Source organism: Colossoma macropomum, unplaced genomic scaffold, assembly GCF_904425465.1.
Source record: "Colossoma macropomum unplaced genomic scaffold, Colossoma_macropomum, whole genome shotgun sequence".
Taxonomy (NCBI): Eukaryota; Metazoa; Chordata; class Actinopteri; order Characiformes; family Serrasalmidae; genus Colossoma; species Colossoma macropomum.
The window spans coordinates 66,828-86,338 of record NW_023494822.1 but is presented as its reverse complement, the minus strand read 5'-3'; the positions used below and the strand labels follow the sequence as shown (position 1 = coordinate 86,338).

The window sequence follows — 19,511 nt, the reverse complement described above, 5'->3', positions numbered from 1 at the left end:
AGTACAGTACTTCTGTACTTGAATAAAATTAAATATATTCTTGGCAAAATAAATAAATAAATTAATAATAATGCTACTCAAGTAAAAGTAAAAGTATTCAGTCCATATTTCTACTTATGAAGTATTTGTATATTTGCTTAAATGTAAAATGTACTTTGAATTATAATATTATTATATACAATATAGTATATAATATTGTATCAATACACAGGTCTCCTAGCTTTTTAGCTTCTTGTTCAATTGTAGATCACATCCACTGCAGTTTGAGCTCATTATTTTATGCATTTTTTACTTCTATACTGCTATACTGATTTACAGACGTTACACTTTTGTTTTCTAAACAGCTTGTGATGTATAATGTTATGTATTGGCTGAAGTGTGAAGCTTCACATATGAATTTCTATTTGTTTGTTTGTTTAAGTGCTTATTAAGCATCAGAATCCAGTAAGCATTTGACCTTGCTTGATGTGAACTATAGTGTGAATGAATGAATGAATAAATGAATTAATAAATAACTAACTAAATAAATTTTACTTTCTTGTTAAATAAATGTTTGAATTCTGTGGGTGTGTCAACATGAAGTCTACATTTTGCACTGTTTACTGTTAATGTATGTCTGCTCTCATTATTGGGTTTACACACCTCAATCTGGACTGAGATTCCTGGCTGATGTGAAAAGATGACCATTATGTTATTATTATTGAGGAAAACTAAAATTCATAACTGAACAAAAGTCCTAAAATGAAACTGAACTCATCTTAATGTCTGGATTTAAAAAGATAGTAGTTGAGCTGTAAAGGAGTTTAATATGGACCACCATCACTGTCAATGTCTAACAAAGTCAGTTTGATGGCCAAAGCTGCTAAATCGCCATGCTACTCTGCCAACAGGTCCAGGAGCACCTGGAGCACTTTTCCTTTCAGAGTCAGGCACAGCAGTATCCCAGTGATGGCCACCGTCCAGCCGTGATGCTGGGCGACCATCCAAAGTTGTGTGATGTATGACTCCTAGGCGCTTTTGCTATTTCAGCAAGGTCTCCTACTGTCTCCTCCTCAGGCTAAGGCTTTGCTCTAACCTTAAGCTGTTAGCTGCTAGGGCTTACTATATTTACCGCTAGGCTCTGTGAAGTTTTGCTACCACACACACAAAGTCCTGCCCTTCAAAATAAGAGTCAGTGCAAAAAAACACACATACATGTTCTAATAATACACAACTAGTGGGGTAGCTGGTGGGAGGAGACTAAATTAAATTAGAACACTGGGAGGAAAATATAAACATAAGAATGAAACATTTGACAGCATTAAGATCAGCTTTTGGGTGTTTGTGTTTTTTGCATTGACATTACAGTCAATACAACAAAATGACAGCAGTTACAGATGATAAATGACTCACCAACCAGAAAAGATTTGTCCTCAGGCTTAATCAGCTTAGTTCTCTACTATATTACTAAAAACGTTACTTATGGCCCAAAACATCTGCAGTCTTTCATATACATGTTTTATATTTTAAAATGTAAGTGTGTGGTTGAAGGAGTTAAACTGTTCTTTGTGTTTAATAGAAATATATTTTATTCATTTCAATGTAATTTATTTCTTTAATTTCTTTAATTATTTTGTTATTATGTTGTCTTATTTCTTCTTTAGCAGGTCTGCTGTAAGTGTAATATATGAAAGTTGCTGTCTAAGTAAAGCCATTACTGATTTTCATCTGATCTCACTGTTCCAGCACTGAAGATCATTTAGGTTCAATTTGGAAAACTAAGCAAGCTCTCATATTTTTCTGTTTGAGCATCTTTATCTTTATTTCTATATATTTCTCTATATTATCTTTATTTTTCTCTTCTTTCAGAGCTCAATGATGAACATGTTCTTTATGCAGGTACAAAGATACACAAACTTACAGAGCTTTGTTATGTTATGCTTTGTTATTTGTTTATTGGACACATGTTCTTACTTATTTTCTCTCATGAAATCTTATTATTTTCTTGGTAATTAATTTCAGTCAATCTTATATATTTATGTTACTTTCCTCACCTCTCCATGTACACCTTACTGAAGCCTGTAAAAGTTACCTAATGAACTATTTAATTCATTTATTAATGAAATAGGAACATTATTGTGAATGAATAACTGAAATATGAGGGAGCAGAAGAGAAAGATGGATGAAGTGTCAGGTGAGCTGATGCAGAGCTCCAGATATCAGTCAGTCAGTGATGGGCCTCATAGTACAGTGTTAATGTAATTACAGCTACCTTCCTCAAGATGGCAGTACAGACCAACAGTAGATGATATTAAATTTGACCTCACCACAGAGGCCAAACAGACACAGTTCACATTGCTGTTCCCACAATTCACTCCTATAGTGTTTTTATTTTTTTTCATGTCCAGATAGTTCTGCTTCATTCTCTCAATGAACTTGTAAACGATATTCAGCTTTGACACGAGGGGGGAAGCAGGGCTCTTGTGTCATTTGCGCAACGTGTGTAATGACCGTATAGGGCCGGTCAGCTCTGCTCACTGTCCTCACAGCTGTCTTCACTTTTTCACTGTTAATTACTACTTTATATGTCTGTCCAGGTAAAGTGATGATCTTTACTACTGATATACTAACTATACTACAAACTCATGATTAAGAGCCGCCTATACACTCTATACACACTTCACTATGAATAACCGAAGAAACTTTGTTTTAGAAAATGTTGACCCTCTCAGTGGAGGGCAAACCCGTGGAAGAAATAGAACAGCCAAATATTTATGTTTAAGAGATGACAGGTGTGATAATCTTTAAAAATAATCTCTTCTTCATGAAGTGGACATACCAATTAGACCTAAACACAGGCCACTTATTCAAAGACATGATTAGACAGCTCCTCTTATAAATAAGAGAATGAAATATGCACATTTTGACAACAACTGTCAAATCAAACTGTCAGTAACTGTGAATTGGGTCTGGACTGAGAGAAATTAAGATATCAGTGACTACTCAAGTCTTAATCATGAGTTTGTGGTATAATTAGTAGTGAAAATGTTTACTGGGAGGGACACAAAGTAGTAATTACTTAATAATGATGAATCAGCAGATTAATTAACACACAATAATGTAACTTTCTCATTTCTCTTGTTGCTTCTTTATGTGAGTAAACACAGTTTGTTAAGAGTGTAATAAGAAGCAATTACTACACAGTTAATGAATAAATAAACTAAACACCAATAACAAACTAAACTATCAGTTAACAGTGGTCAATTACTAATTACTAAGTACTTACTCAATAACTAAGTAATGGACAGCTAACTAATATGTAAATAATGAGTATTTGCTAACTTATTATCATGTAATTAGCAATTAATTAACTAGCATGTTGCTCTTCACTGTTTACCTCAGGAGAGGCACCACATGCATGTTAGATTGCACAGCTACAGCACCACACTAAAGACATGGAAAACAGCAGGTTCCAGTTATAGTCTCTCCTCAAATCTCTGTCCAATTCAGAACCTTTATATCGAGTCATGAGGCACCTCATACAGGACACTACCTGACAGAATTCATTTTGATAAAGTGGAATTTATGTTCAATATTGTTGAGTTTGAAGGAAATACAATCACATACCTTTTCTTTGTTTCTGTCTCTGTTTGTGATCTATCATAGTTCTGTATTGTTTTCTCCCTGTTACGCTTCCTAGTTCTCAGTCAGACTCTCACTTCATTACAAACTCCAACTCCCAGGATCCTTCAGTATGACATCTGACTCCATCAACCATCACCAGTCAACTAGCAGATCCAAGTCACCTGAACACTGATTGCCATCACCTGTAGAACTGTGTATATAAGCCTGTCTGTTTACATTGTGAAGTACTGCCCCTGTTCCCTCAGTACATACTGAGCCTTTTTCCCTCTTATTCCGTGTTTGACCCTGCTTTGTTTCTTGGATGCTTTTTGGATTCTCCCTGTTGGCTTTGTTTACCAGTTTGTGAGATCTTTTGGTTCTGACCCTCACTTGTTTATGACTTTTCTGATCTCAACTGGTCCAGCTTCACAACCACCACCACCATATGTTCTCATGTTCAATGGGACACCTATGAAGAGATTGTTGGAAAAATCAAATCATCTTTGTTCAGCCTCATGAAAGACGTTGTCAGGGAGAATTGCCAGTGCAATCGTTCAGTTTCTGATTATGCATTGGAATTCTACACCTTGGCCACTGGCAGCGGTTGGAATGAGCCAGCTGTGGTTATTGTATTTCGTAATGGCCTTAATTCTGACACTGTGTCAGAAATGCCTTGTAAGGAAAATAACCGTTCATTTGAGGAACTTATCACTTTAGCTATCCATCTAGACCAACTTAGATCTACAAAGGTCACCTGCTCACACCAAACTACAGCTGCCCATCATCAAGGATTTATTGCTACTCAAGTTTCACCTGCCAGGTGTTTTTATCAAAGACTCAGTCTAGACAGAGCCCATGCAGTGCAACTTAACCCATCTCTCACAGGAGTAGCAACTTCAGAAGATACATAGAGAACTATGCATGTCCTGTGGCATTGCTGGTCACATAGGACTGTTGGGTGCATCTGCATAGACCTCAGGCACGACGCCTGGAAATAATGTGCATTCTGTATTAAAATGCCTATTAGAGAATAACCTTTTTGTAAAAGGAGAAAAATGTGAACTCCATCTTCAGTGTGGTGAGTGCACCCACAAAGGGGTTGGTTAGGAAGTCATTTCAGTCACCTGTGACTCTGTGCTGTTTAATTCTGTCCATGTCTTTTCAGCATTAATTGACTCTTGTGCAGAGGAAAATTTAATTCACAGATCCCAGTGGAACGTTTACCAGAATCTCTTTGCGTGTCAGCTGTGGAGGTAAAGCCAGTTGGAGAGGAGATTATTGACATGCTACGTTGTTTTCTAAGTTAGACCTTCATACTGCATGCAACCTTGTTAGGATTAAGGAAGGTGATGAGTGGAAGACCACCTTCATCACCAATAAGATAAGATAATAAATAAGTCTGGGGTCCAGAATGTTGGAACCCAGCATTGCTCCTCCAGACCATAACCCTCCCAGTCGACAAGGTATTGAAGTTCTCCTCATCGTCTCCTGGAATTCAGCAACTAGCGGACAATGTAGACTGGGGCTCCATCACTTTCCTCCAGAGGGGGTGGTTCTTTTCACTATCTTATGTCCATGGGGCAATGGGAGGCTGAAAATCCAACACACACTGAAAAGGGGTCAGTGCTGTAACTGAGCTGATCAGTGAGTTTTGAGTGATCTATGCCCACATTAGAAATCTAGACCAGTCTGAAGGATTATTACAACAGAACAATCTCAAGAAGTTCCTGATTCACTCGTTTGCATTGTCCATTAGTTTGTGGGTGGTATTCTGAAGACAGACTAACTGAAACCCCTCTATGTTTGAAAAAAGCAGACCAGACTTGTGACATGAATTGAGAACCTTGATCAGAAAGAATATCCTTGGTGATGCCAAAGTACCTGAACACCTGGTTGACTAATGTTTCTACTGTTTGGAATGCTGTGGGTAGTGAAGTGATAAATAAATCCAACACTGCAAGAAAACCTATCCACTACAGCACATCACTACAGAATGGTAGTAAACCCCTGTGAATCAGGTAAATTAATAATAAAATCAATTTTAATATGTGACCATGGTCTTACGGGAATTGGCAAGGGGACAAGCTTGCCTGTCAGCAATGTCTTTGGTATTTTGCACTGAGAACATACTGAGCGTGAAGATACAAATGTGTACATCACCATTCATGGTTTTCCACCAATAATGATAGATAGTAATTGCTGTGTGTGAGTTTCTCCTGGATGTCCTGTGGTGATTAATGAATGAATGCATTGGCTGGGAATGGATATGTTTTCAAGAGCCTGCTCAATCTCCTCCTCTATCTCCCAACATATAGAAGAGATGATAACATCAGATGGAAGTATGTTTTCTGTCTCCTGACACTCCGTCTCCTCCTCAGCTTCAAATGCTCTAGATAAAAGATCCACTTTGGTATTGTGAAAACCAGGGCGAAAAGTAATGTTAAATCTGAATCTCTGGAAAACAGTGACCAACGAGATTGTCTGAGGTTTAACTGTTCCACAGTACAGAGATACTCCAAATTTTTATGATCAGTGAGTACCGTGAAGGGGTGGTTAGCACCCTCTAACCAATGTTTCCATTCTTCTAGATCTAGTTTGTTGACTACTAATTCATAATATCCTAAACCATAGTTTTGTTCACTGGGAGTGAGTTTATGTGAGTGAAAGGCTATGGGGTATAGCTTAATAGGATACAGCTAAGGTTTTTACTGAAACAGCAATAGAAATTGGCAAATCCTAAGAATCTTTGCAAATCTTTCACTGAATTAGGTCTGGGCCAGTTTACAACTGCATCTAGTTTGTGATCATCCATTACCTCACCATTCGAACTAATGATTTATTCTATGAAGGTGACAGATTTCCTTTTACAAACAAATCATTTTCTAAGTGTTTTACTACAAAACCTGATCAATATGAGTGTCGAAGCCAGGGGAGTAGATGAGAATATCATCAATGTATGTGATTACAAATTTGCTTATCAGAACATCATTTATAAAGGCCTGAAAAATGAATGGAGCGTTTGAGAGGCTGAATGCATTACCAAGTACTCGTAGCACACCTTTGTGGTGGAAAACACAATTTTCCATTCATCTCCCTCTCTTATTTGGACAAGATTAAAGGCACTCCTAAGATTAGTTTGGTGAAGAATTTGTTTCCCAATAACTGTTCTAAGGCCACTGGAATGAGAGGAAGAAGGTAAGGGTATTTTAGTGACCTGATTTAACCCTCTATGGTCTATATAAGGGTGAAGGCCATCCCTTTTCATGCCTAAAAAGAATCCTGAAGCTAGAGGGGAAGTTGAAGGTCTAACAAAACCCTGATAAGTCTATGGCACAGTCATAGAGACAATGTGGGGGTAATTTGGTAGCATTAGTCTTACTGAAAACGCTTAGTAAATCTGAATACTATGGATTCCTCCCACTGTCCAAAGGCATGCAGTTGGGCTGATTGGACATGCTAAATTGCCCCTAGGTGTGAATGTGTGTGTGAATGTATATGTCTGTCTGTCTGCCCTGCGATGGATTGGCGACCTGTCCAGGGTGTATCCTGCCTTCCGCCCAATGACAGCTGGGATAGGCTCCAGCACCCCACTGTGACCCAGAAGGATAAGCGGTTTAGATGATGATGTGTGTGTGTGTGTGTGAATGAATACTATGGAGGGATATGACTGAGATATTCTGGTTTGGGACTTTCAGTGGAGGTGGACTTGCCTGCTAAGGTGGGCAGTGTTGTTGACAGAATTCAGACCAGGTTAAGAGTTCATGTTCAGATCAGAAAATGAGAGGACTGTGTTACTGTAACTCCTCCACCAGTTGAACATGAATGAAATGTCTGCTCCTGAGTCGATTAGGGCTGAAATGACAGAAGACAACAGTAACAGGCAAGAGAAATGACTTTGAGACCAAGCCCTTTGTGGGAATACTCACCATATTAGTACAAGGAATGGTCTCCATGCGCTTTCCATGGATCAGCACCTGAGGATTGTGCAGACAGGCCTGACAGTCACATAAAACATGACCAGCACCGCCACAGCACATGTCACCCTTTAAATGACAAAGCCTAATAAGTTGGTCCAATCGAATTGATAAGCAGAGAGTGAGCGACAATTAGCAGCCTAGCTTACTCGAAGCAAAACTGTTTCTGTCTTACTTTTAATGCTGGTGGTCTTCCACCATACCTATGCTTTCCTCTCTGCACAGCTGTGAAAGCTGTGCCCATCTCTCCCAGAGGAGAGCAGAATTGGAGGGCAGAATCATACTTCTGCACCAAATCAAGGAGGATGAGAACTTGCTGGATTCTATGTTAGCAACAGCTCAGGTCCTGACATCAGTAACTGGGGTGAAGAGGCCTTGTCACAGCTGGAAGACCACTGGCTCTGGCTGGGTGCGGGATCCAAAAGGGTGAGTTTCTCCATGCCTTACCAGATGGAGCTGTGGAAAACTACGCAATTTCCAGGTTCCCATCAAATTTCTCCAGTTTACTTACAGAAATAGTAGCTTTTACAGAAAAAAATAGTTTGGCCAATCTCCACAGGGGTAGACAGCTGATGTATCTGGAACAGAAGCAGGACACAAACACTGTAGCTGGGTTGTAAAATCTTTAACACTATTAACCAGCCATAGTAACTTTACAAAAATAGATTAACATAACAAAAAGATCAGGCAAACAAAGTCAGAACCAGTAGGAAATACAAACTCTAGGGAAAGAACACTCAGTAACTTGAAATTGAGAAATATTTTGCAAAGTATAAAGCTAAAAGCCTTGGCTTATAAACTGTCTTAACTATGCCCCGTTAACAGCTCTTCTCAAGGGTAACGCCGGACAACTTGTTTGGAACCCATAAGCCGAAAGAGCTCTCAACTCCTTGAAATTGGCCTTTACCTCTGCACCCATCCTCAAACCCCCAGATCCTACCCTTTGTAGTTGAGGTAACTTCACCCTGTCATGTTTTATTCCTATAAGCTCACCCCAGCCAAGCACATCTATGGCAGTGGCGACCGGGAGTTGCTAGCAATAAAGTTAGCATTTGAGGAATGGCATCATTGGTTGGAGGGGCTAAACTAAACTCACACCCTGACACAATTAAACACAAACAACAAAAACGCTACACTTAAACTAACAAACAACATGAATGTTCTTTTTATGGGGAGCACACGTCTCGAGCTCCATGGGGCAGTGGCGGTCACCACAGTATAAAACGCCATTGCTATCAAAGTCACACGGAAGGATTAAAGAGTTACACATCCTCGTCTCTATGACAACATGATGAAACCTCTGAGATCAGTCAAAACAGTACAGTGTGGGTTGTGGTGGGTCATGGTGGCCTTGCTAGTGTGAAAAATTGCCTTATCCAGACTTCCTCTTTTCTGTGACACTGCACTCTTTCTTACTTTCTTTTATTTATTACTCCTGCTTTCTGTATTATGCATTCCTGACCATGAATATGCACCCCCCATAAGGCACCTGTAACAAGATAACAGTCTTCCTTCTTAAGGATACCTATTTAAACATATACACAGCCTCTGACAGATGTGTTAGCTAGCTAGAGATCTGATTTTCAAATCTTTTCAATGTTAAAATGATATTTATTGGTCTAGTGAATAACATTTCATATAAGAGTGTATTTGACATTTTCAGGTTTAACTCAGCCTGTTTAATAACTACATTTTAAAAGCTCTGTCTGCTGCTACAGTGGTGTGTGGTTGTGGAAAGGAGGACTGATGCAACACAAAGCAGAAGAACAGTGCTAGACATGCGTGTGAACATTCAGACTGTGAGAACCCAAAGACAGTGTTGCAGTTTAAGACCTCAAAGCTGCTGCTTGTTTCTTCATTTGCTGTTCGGACAGTAAACTGTAATGAGACGGTCATCAGCCAGGTAAGAAATGCTTTATTATTCACAATGATGAAGGAAATTTCTGACATATGTGTCTATTTGTACAGATGCTCCTGCATCTGAACCAAGAGTGACATCAGATCACATGTTGCCAGTATTTCTTTTGATTAACTGCTATGAAACTATTTTACTTAATAATAAAATATCATGGTGAAAATGTGAAACAATAAACTGTAAACTCTGAAACTCTGGATATGAACATCTTTCTTGAACCACAAAAGCCCACATACAGACAGAGGCATCATGACGAGGCCAGAGTCAACACAGAGGGATAAATATGATGCTTGTTTAGGAAGTTTAAAAAGAGAAATACTTTTCTATTGTGTTTGTAGACTCTGCTATGATGATGTCACTCAGAATAACTCCTCCCACTTCTGTGGTCTTTCTACTCCTAAGTTACGGTGAGTCAGTGTAGTTACATATTTCAACATATGACTAATGTTTTATTTATGAACAGCATAATTGGTTCTGTGGAGTGTGTTTGATTCTACCGCATTCCCCCCACACACACACACACACACACACAAACACACACTTAAAGACCTGTGGAGCATCTAATTTTGTGCTTTTAGATCCAAATGAGCTCAGCTTATTACAGCTGATGGTAACACTTTACATTAAGGGTCGCTAATCAATCATTAAATATATAATAATCAACTATTAGTTTCCCATTATTTAGTTATTAGTTAACTCTTCATTAAGCATTAGCTATTACTTAGTAATTGATTAAGCACTTATCAATTAGTAATTAAGTACACTGTTAGTTGATAAGTTAGTTTGTCGTTAGTTTGTGTCTTACTTACTCATTATCTGTGTGCTAATTGCTGCTTATTGCATTGTTAATTAACTAATATGTATCTTTCTTCATATAAAGAAGTAACATGACTTACTAGCACTTATGTGTTAATCCTGCTAATTATCTGTTAATTAACTTTCCATCACCTCCATATATTCAGTTGCTTCACTTTTCTCACTTTGGTTCATTAAAGACGCTTATGGTCACATCTGATGATGCACACAAATTCACTGACGGTTTTGTTATTCATCACGTTCATCTTGGCAAATCTGTACTCATATCTGGTAGGAGTGCATGTAAATTTGGGCATAAATGCTGGATATGTGGCTAATTAACCAAAACTAACATAATCTGTAATAGCAAAAATAAAAACAACAATAGAAAATATCAATAATACTAATTTGTGTGCATGACAGTCCAGTACAAAAGTGGATGTACTTACTTTACATGCACATTGATATAAACAAGTGCTGCAACTATTTCATGTTCCATTTAAAGACACATTACACTGTGCTTTTGTTTCATACTACTGACTCACAAACACAGCTTCAGTCATACACTGCAGTAATACAGCGTTTATTTTAGGGAATTAACTACACTAAACAATCACTCTACTATGTTAACAACACTGAGTATTTTGTTTTATTTCACATTTTATTTGTTTCCAGTTGTTTTCATTTAAATACTATTAAGTTTGGTCAGCAGGGGAGGAGTGCACTCACTGCTGGACATCAAACTCCACCCACAAGCACGGCCATTAGCTTTCATGCCAAACACTGCCGTTTTATTGGCTGGCTACTGAAACATCTGCATGAATTAGTGTGTGCGTCATGTAAATGATATGTAAATTAGGTCCTGGTCGGCTGGTTTCATGCGCTGAAGCTGATTTATCATTTATGCTCAAATCTCCACTTGTTTCCACATCGTACAAATTGTTATGAATCAGACGCAGAGCAGTTCAAACCTTATAAAAGGCAAGAAAAACGTGTTCTTTTTTTATGTAAATTTGATGATTTAATGGACCCTTTTCACAAGATTCGTGATTACTTCCGGTTTAAGCATTAGCAGGGTAGAACTCACTTCCTCTCCATAGAGCTACTGCAGACGCGCTGTCAGAGTGTTTAGTAGTGAACTGTAACGCTCAAACTCTGAGCTACAACAGCTGTATTTTAGTGTTCCTGCTCGGCTGTGACAGTGAGAGTAAGAAGTGGACGGAAGCCCTGATTTAACTGTAAACAGAGCAAAAATGCTGTATGTTGTTTTTACTGCAGTTCTGCTGCAGCTGCTTCACATCAAGCAGCCTGTGTCTTTGTACAACACGCCAGCGATTCTGTAATCTTCTGTTTTCAAAAGAAGAACTTTTATATGTAGCATGAATGTTATAGACTCTGTTTATATTAAGCTGGCTATACTGGCTAGAAGCTACTGCTAACCAAACTAGCCCAGCTAACATGAAGCAGCTTTTTCAGCTAGGAGTCGCGTTTTTGACTGAGCAGTGAAAGGTGGATGTTTTCTGAAGTGCTGCTTCAAAATTTGCCATGAAACTATAAGAATAATGCTGTTTGGCAGATCGCTAACACAGCCAGCGTTAGAGCGAACTTAGCTTTAAAGTTTGATGCTCATATGAAGCTGGTGCTCCTCAAACTGCTAATGGTAGGCTAACGCTAGCTAATTAGTGACTGTAGCCTGCTAGCCTACCGTAAGCTAATGAAGTTTAAACGATGTCTATCAAACAGACTTTACATGTAAAAGTGTTTGTTTGTGTTTATGTCAGAAGTCTCTGCCATCATGTAGCTAAATGTGTCACAGAACCTGCTCCACGTTAGCCGGCTGGAGGCAGCAGCTAATGAAAGCTAACTAGCTTCCTTATTTTGGGAACACAGTTACAGTTAGAAATGGCTTCTAGCGTTGCTAGCTAACCTAGCTACAGCTAAACAACGTCTACCAAATTCATACTACACAGAAGAACTTTAATTTCTTTTGAAAACAAAAATATTACAGAAATCGCTGGCATGTTGTTCAACTACAGAGACACGGCTTGATGTGAGCAGCTGCAGCAGCAGTAAGCAGGGCTGCACCACACACAGCATTTCAGCTGTGTTTAAAGTTAAATCAGTGCTTCCATTCACTTCCTTTTGTCATGATAGTGCACAAAAACTAACATATGTCGCTCAGTAGCTCAGTTGTAGCTCAGTATATGAGCATTATAGTTCACTGCTAAAGCTTAATCCGGACGTAATCGCGACTCTTTGTGAAAAGGGCCCATGGCCATTAGATCTTTACATTTTGACCATTCATTGCTTCTTAAATTCCTCTTACTTAATCACTAATTACTGCTTTTGTGTTGTCACTTTACTTGGAGGGACACAAAAGCAGTAATTAGTGATTAAGTAAGAGGAATTTAAGAAGCAATGAATGGTTGATTAAGTGGAATTTAAGAAGTAATTAATGGTCAAAATGTAAAGATCTAATGGCCATTAATCATCAAAGTTACGTAAAAAAAAAAACACCTTTTTCTTGCCTTTTATAAGGTTTGAACTGCTCTGCGTCTGATTCATAATAAGTTTGTACGATGTGGAAACAAGTGGAGATTTGAGCATAAATGATAAATCAGCTTCAGTGCATGAAACCAGCCGACCAGCACCTCATTTACATATCATTTACATGACGCACACACTAATTCATGCAGATGTTTCAGTAGCCAGCCAATAAAACGGCAGTGTTTGGCATGAAAGCTAATGGCCGTGCTCGTGGGTGGAGCTTGATGTCCACCAGTGAGTGCACTCCTCCCCTGCTGACCAAACTTAATAGTATTAAAATGAAAACAACTGGAAAAAATAAAATGTGAAATAAAACTAAATACTCAGTGTTGTTAACATAGTAGAGTGATTGTTTAGTGTAATTAATTCCCTAAAATAAACGCTGTATTATTGCAGTGTATGACCGAAGCTGTGTTTGTGAGTCAGTAGTATGAAACAAAAGCACAGTGTAATGTGTCTTTAAATGGAACATGAAATAGTTTCAGCACTTGTTTATATCAATGTGCATGTAAATTAAGTACATCCACTTCTGTATTGGACTGTCATGCACACAAATTAGTATTATTGATATTTTCTATTGTTTTTATTTTTGCAATTACAGATTATGTTGACAATAGTTTTGGTTAATTAGCCACATATCCAGCATTTATGCCCAAATTTACATGCACTCCTACCAGATATGAGTACAGATATGCCAAGATGAACGTGATGAATAACAAAACTGTCAGTGAATTTGTGTGCATCATCAGATGTGACCATAAGCGTCTTTAATGAACCAAAGTGAGAAAAGCGAAGCAACTGAATATATGGAGGTGATGGAAAGTTAATTAACAGATAATTAGCTGGATTAACACATAAGTGCTAGTAAGTCACGTTACTTCTTTATATGAAGAAAAATACTTATTAGTTAATTAACGATGTAATAAGCAGCAATTAGCACACAGATAATGAGTAAGTAAGACACAAACTAACGACAAACTAACTTATCAACTAACAGTGTACTTAATTACTAATTGATAAGTGCTTAATCAATTACTAAGTAATAGCTAATGCTTAATGAAGAGTTAACTAATAACTAAATAATGGGAAACTAATAGTTGATTATTATATATTTAATGATTGATTAGTGACCCTTAATGTAAAGTGTTACCCAGCTGATCATTCAAACTCAGCTGAAATGAAGAGTCTTAGAAATGAGCTGAAGTGGAGACTTTATGCAGCATTTTTACTGACTGAGACCCAAACAGTAATAATTTACACATTTCTGTATTTTGTGTTGCAGGAGTTGTTGCTCAGGATGGGTGGGGTATGAATTACAGGGAGAAATCTATCTGTGCTCTAAAGGGGTCTACAGTGACTATGAGCTGCACTTATACATATCCAAGTGGTCACTCAGTCCAGAAAGCTTTCTGGACAAAAGAGTGGCCAACAAACGGTGTAGAGCCTCCTGATCTGTTAGATGATCCAGAGTACAGAGACAGAGTTCAGTACCTTGAAGATAAAAAATCCTGCACTCTCAGACTGAGTAATGTGAGAGAAAAAGACAAAAGTAAATACTACTTCAGATTTATAACAGACCAACCTAGAGGAAAGTATCAAGGTGCAGACGGAGTTGATCTTTCAGTCACAGGTAAGATCCATCAGCAGAAATACACTGTACTTCACTCATTGGTTTTCATCAGTAGTGTTGAATTTAATCAGAAAGTCCACTTTCTTCAAATTCTTGCTTACAAAGGTTCTGATAAATAAATTCATAAATAAATAAATAAATAGCATAACATAACATGAAATAACATGCTTAAGTATTAGTGATAAGCAAATAATAAAATAATATGAGACACATCAATGTGTTGTCACTGTTGAAAAAAGACCTTATATCCCCAAAAAGGCAACATAACAGGAGAGGAAAATCATTCTTTACTTTTAATGGAAGTTAAAGGAGAAATTTTTAATCCCAAGGAATTTTGGACCATTTCTATTGGTTCTTTCATCGTGAAGTTTTGACACAAAAGGCAGTTGGCTTTTTCAAACATTAAAAAAATAAATAAAAAACAACCAAAATGAATATATGAGGTTTTGTTGACAGTGACGAAATATGTGGATAAACTGTATAATTTTAGCGTACTCATTTAATCTACTGAGTATTTTACAACTATATGGCCAATAATTAAACAAACGTGATTAAAAGTACAATTCATTTAAAATCAATGAGAATAAATGTTCTTAATGGGCATTTCATGGTTCTGAGCTGTCAGAGATGAACACACTCTGGTGAATCGTTCTTGTTGAGATTTGGGTTTATTTTATTTATCCTATGAGCTGAATTTTCTGGGGAGGTTAATTCAGTGTTTGGTTTCATAGTCACATTTAACATTTTCAGATTTGACCAGACTATAAACAGATGAGACTTGAAATGGAAAGTTTTTACACTCAGTGTTTGAACTTTGCAGTCAAAAATGCACATTCTCAATAGTGAACTCTCTCAGTGGCTTATTGTGGTTATGTAAACTGATATTTGTATCAAATGTGTCAACAGTTTTCATTTAAAATAGAAATCACAGGCTTTCTCAGTACATTAGGAAAAAGGAATTCATGGGTGCTGTGTAGCAGCTTTGTTTTGAAAGTCGTGGATTTGAATCTAACACGATCTAAAATACTTAAATATGCTAATGAGAGGATTACAGCAGGGTGACAAAAACTTGCTACAGAACATGCCTTCACTAATGTAGCGTACACTACTTTAAAATGTTTGGAATTAATGTTTAAAATGTAAGCTGTTAGTTGAAATAGATAAATGATATTTTAAATATGAATATAAATGTCAAATTAATATTCCACATCTGTCTAATAAACTCTGAGTTAACCTGTGTTGTGTTTGGAGCTTTTAGCTTAAGCTACTTTTAATTCATATCCTTGTTAGCGCTAGATGAACTTTAGCTTAGCAAGAAACCTAAACCACTAGCAATTCTGGCTCACTGACGCTGCACTGAGGTAAATTTAGAGAATAAAGACTCAAATCTGAGTGAGTGAAGTCGAGAGACTGAAAGACTCAGTATTACTGATTATTAAAGTTACAGTTAGAGCTTATTTTGGTTTCTGCTCAGTCTCATCTGTTAAGTCTGTAACAGAGACAGACTGCAGGGTAATGTGGGGAAAGACGGGCTTTACAAATGAGTCAGTGCAGTTGCATTCGTAATGAGTGCAAACATCAATGAACATTTTTGAAACTGTTCACTTTCTGACCCCTGTAGTCTCTGTACTGCTTAGAACTGGAGGACTAGAATTCATAAAGTGCTGATGTAGTGTTGGTCACTCTCACTCAAATCAATATGTATTTCTGAATTATGTCCACTGGTCAAGTCTGAGCTGATGCTACGATACGTAAGATTAATATCAATTCTACTTTAAATAGAAATATTAAATGCACCATTAACACACTCACTCAGCTAGTGTGAGTCTCCACAGTGTGAGTTTGTTTTCTCTGGTTCTCAGATCTCCAGGTGGAGGTTCCTGAGAGAGTGATAGAGGGAGATAAAGTCACTCTCACATGTAAAACCACCTGCAGTCTGACAGTCAGACCAACATTCACCTGGGACAGAGATGGACATGGTTTATCCTCCAGTACTGACCAACTCCACCTGCAGCCGGTCAGCAGGGAGGATGCAGGCAGGTATCACTGTGCTGTACTGGGTCTGAACTCTCCTGAGGTCACTCTGAATGTCAGATGTAAGTACAGATTCATTCATTCAGTTACAAAGAATGATTCAAAACATCAAGAAATGTTTGGGAATGTTTTAATGTTTTATTCTGAGTCTTTGGTAAAATTAATTGTAAAGCTGTAACACCAGTGATCTTCATATGCTGATGTTAATGATGTGCATCTGCTATTAAACATAAAGTACTGCTACAGGACATTTATTGTTTATTTATTCAAACAGAAAAGCTCTATCATAAAGTTTAATGTGTCTGTCCACCTCTAGATGGCCCAAAGAGTGTCTCAGTGTCCATCAGTCCCTCTGGTGAAATAGTGGAGGGCAGTTCAGTGAATCTGACCTGCAGCAGTGATGCAAACCCACCTGAGCAGAACTACATCTGGTTTAAGAAGCTGGATAAAGAAGCTCTGCAGAACTCAACAAGTCAGATCTACAGCATCTCAAACATCAGCTCTGCAGATAGTGGGGAATATCAGTGCATGGCAACTAATAAACATGGGTCTCAATACTCAGAGTACAAGTCATTAACAGTTTTATGTAAGGTCATTTTTTGCTTGACTTGAATTTTTAAAAATGAAATTATCTGACATCATCTCTGTATTTAAAGATGTTCTATTGCCTTCTTCTTTTCTAGATGCTCCAAAGAAATTCTGGGTGTCCATCAGTGAAACAGCAGAGGGCAGTTCAGTGACTCTGACCTGCAGCAGTGATGCAAACCCACCTGTGCAGAGCTACACCTGGTTTAAAGAAGGTGGAAGCTCACCTGTAGGATCTGGACACAGTTACAGGGCTCTACAGAGTGGATCCTACTACTGTGTGGCTCAGAATGAACACGGATCTCAGAAATCAGCTGCAGTGACTGTCACTGTAAAAAGGTATTATGCTGGAAAATACAGCCTGAATAATCACTTAGTACACTGATAAAAAATAGCATAATTTATACTTTTTACATTCATCCTCACACAGGAGTTGGGAACGCAGTTCTATATGCAGTTATTGGAGTCATAATTGGATGTGGATGTTTATTTGTTATCATTGCTATTTTATGTGATAAGGTAAGCAAACATTAATGCAGATTATTTTTACTTACTGATTTTTTTATCACTGTACTGATTTTTTGTATGTAACAGTAAAAATTATTTATGTAGTTTTTTTCTGATTATTTTCACTACCAATAATTTTGTGGTGACCTGCTGCTGGTCGGCCTGCTCACTCTTCTGATTTTAGCAGCGGTTCTCCACTGCTGCTGTGTTCAATAAAAGAGCATTCACTTAAAGGGCAATGTTTCCCTAGTCCTCTTTTTCACCAACACAACAATATTTTTACTTTAATTGCTGGTACTTTTCAGGAGAAGAGGCAGTTCAGCTGATGATGCAAACCAAAGACAGGCAAGTCAATCATAATATCAAAAATTGTTTCATGCACTATGTGGTTTACTGACATTTTAACCTTTCTTTTATGAAGTCTATATTCACTTTGATCATTAATAAAACTCAGTAACGCTCATCTCTAGTTAGGAGTGGTGAGAGTAGTGTGAAAATGGTTGGTACATATCATAACCTCAATATGTGTGAATGCAAATGTAACAGAGCTACAGATTTTATGTTAATCAAATTTATTACAGCACCTGCTATCATATCTTGAGATCATGAGATGTTTTCCTAATGTCTAAATGTGTTATTATTTCTCTCTACAGGAAAATCTCTACAGTGATGTGGCAGTGAGATCTACAACCAGAACACCTGATCCAGATCCGTCCAATCAGGATGATGTTTATTATTCCAACGTACCTCGGAAAGTCAGAAACCCCAGGAATGCTGAGAGCTCTGCAGTGACAGCTTCTGCCTGTGGGACTGAAGGGGATGTTCAATATGCTACTGTCAGATTTAATCACACTGGTGCTACCGACAGGTGAGAGCAACCAAACTTACCAAGCTAATTTAGTCCTTTCTAACAGAGCTTCACACCAAACTGGAATTAAATTTAAGAACAACACTTTAAGTAAAGGTGCTGTTAAAACTAATTTACTGCTCATTGTTTATATTAATGAAGTGTTCATTAAGCATTAGTTACTACTTAATAAATGATTAAGTACTTAGTAATAAGTAACTGATTACACTGTTAACTGACAGTTTAGTTTGTCATTATTTAATAGCCTAATTACTCATTAACTGCTGATTACTACAATGTTAATGAACTGATAAGTGTGTTTACTCATTTAAAGAATTAATAGCACTAATAAGTCCCAAGTATCCCAGATGGTTGCTAGGGTGTTGCTAAGTGGTTACTATAGTATCCCAAGTGGTTGCTAAGTTGTTGCCAGGTGGTTGCCATGGTCTCCAGGCTGGTTGCTAGGGTGTTGCTGGGCATTTGCCATGGTATCTCAGGTAAAGTGTTACTGTAGGTCACACTGTTTGTGCTGTTAATGCAGGTCTGCTACTTCCACACTTGAGGACACCCTCTTTGATCTACAGCAGTGTGAAATAACCAACATTCACAGATCTGTTCAGGACCACCGTTATGACCCATGGACAGAATCTTCATCTGCATCTATTGGAATCTCACTGGAAAGAGAAACAAATTAAACATACAGTTTTGAGTTCACCCATTCTTCCCTTTATCTATGACCATTTTGTGAATTGGTCCTTCCGACAGCGACTGGACGATCACTGGACTAAATTTCACCATTGCAGTAATTCAGAGACGACCATTGGAAATACCATAAACACTGAACACCAACAAGACCGAACAACATCTTGCATATAAAACTCAAAATAAGCTCAAACTCAAGCAATATGGGACGACATTAATCACTTTCCCATTCATATTTATTTTAACAATAACAATACTTGTCTCTACAGCACACCATGGGTAAGAGCACCACCTCCTGGAGAATATGGAGCCCAACTGTAAAGGCTCACTCACAATGACATTGACATCATTTCTGTGGAGACAACTTTAAGA

The 19,511-nt window shown here is 37.8% G+C and overlaps 1 protein-coding gene across 1 annotated transcript in view; it reads left to right on the top strand.

Annotated features, from left to right (window-relative positions):
• Positions 1-18,271, top strand: part of LOC118800185 (sialoadhesin-like) — a gene marked incomplete at its 5' end in the record, with an annotated part of 41,384 nt that extends 23,113 nt beyond the window's left edge. The window contains 4 exon segments of the mRNA XM_036560360.1: positions 16,327-16,560; positions 16,815-17,084; positions 17,182-17,422; positions 18,244-18,271. Of these exon segments, the coding sequence (XP_036416253.1) occupies positions 16,327-16,560; positions 16,815-17,084; positions 17,182-17,422; positions 18,244-18,271 (773 nt within the window).
• Positions 18,272-19,511: the final 1,240 nt, after the last annotated feature.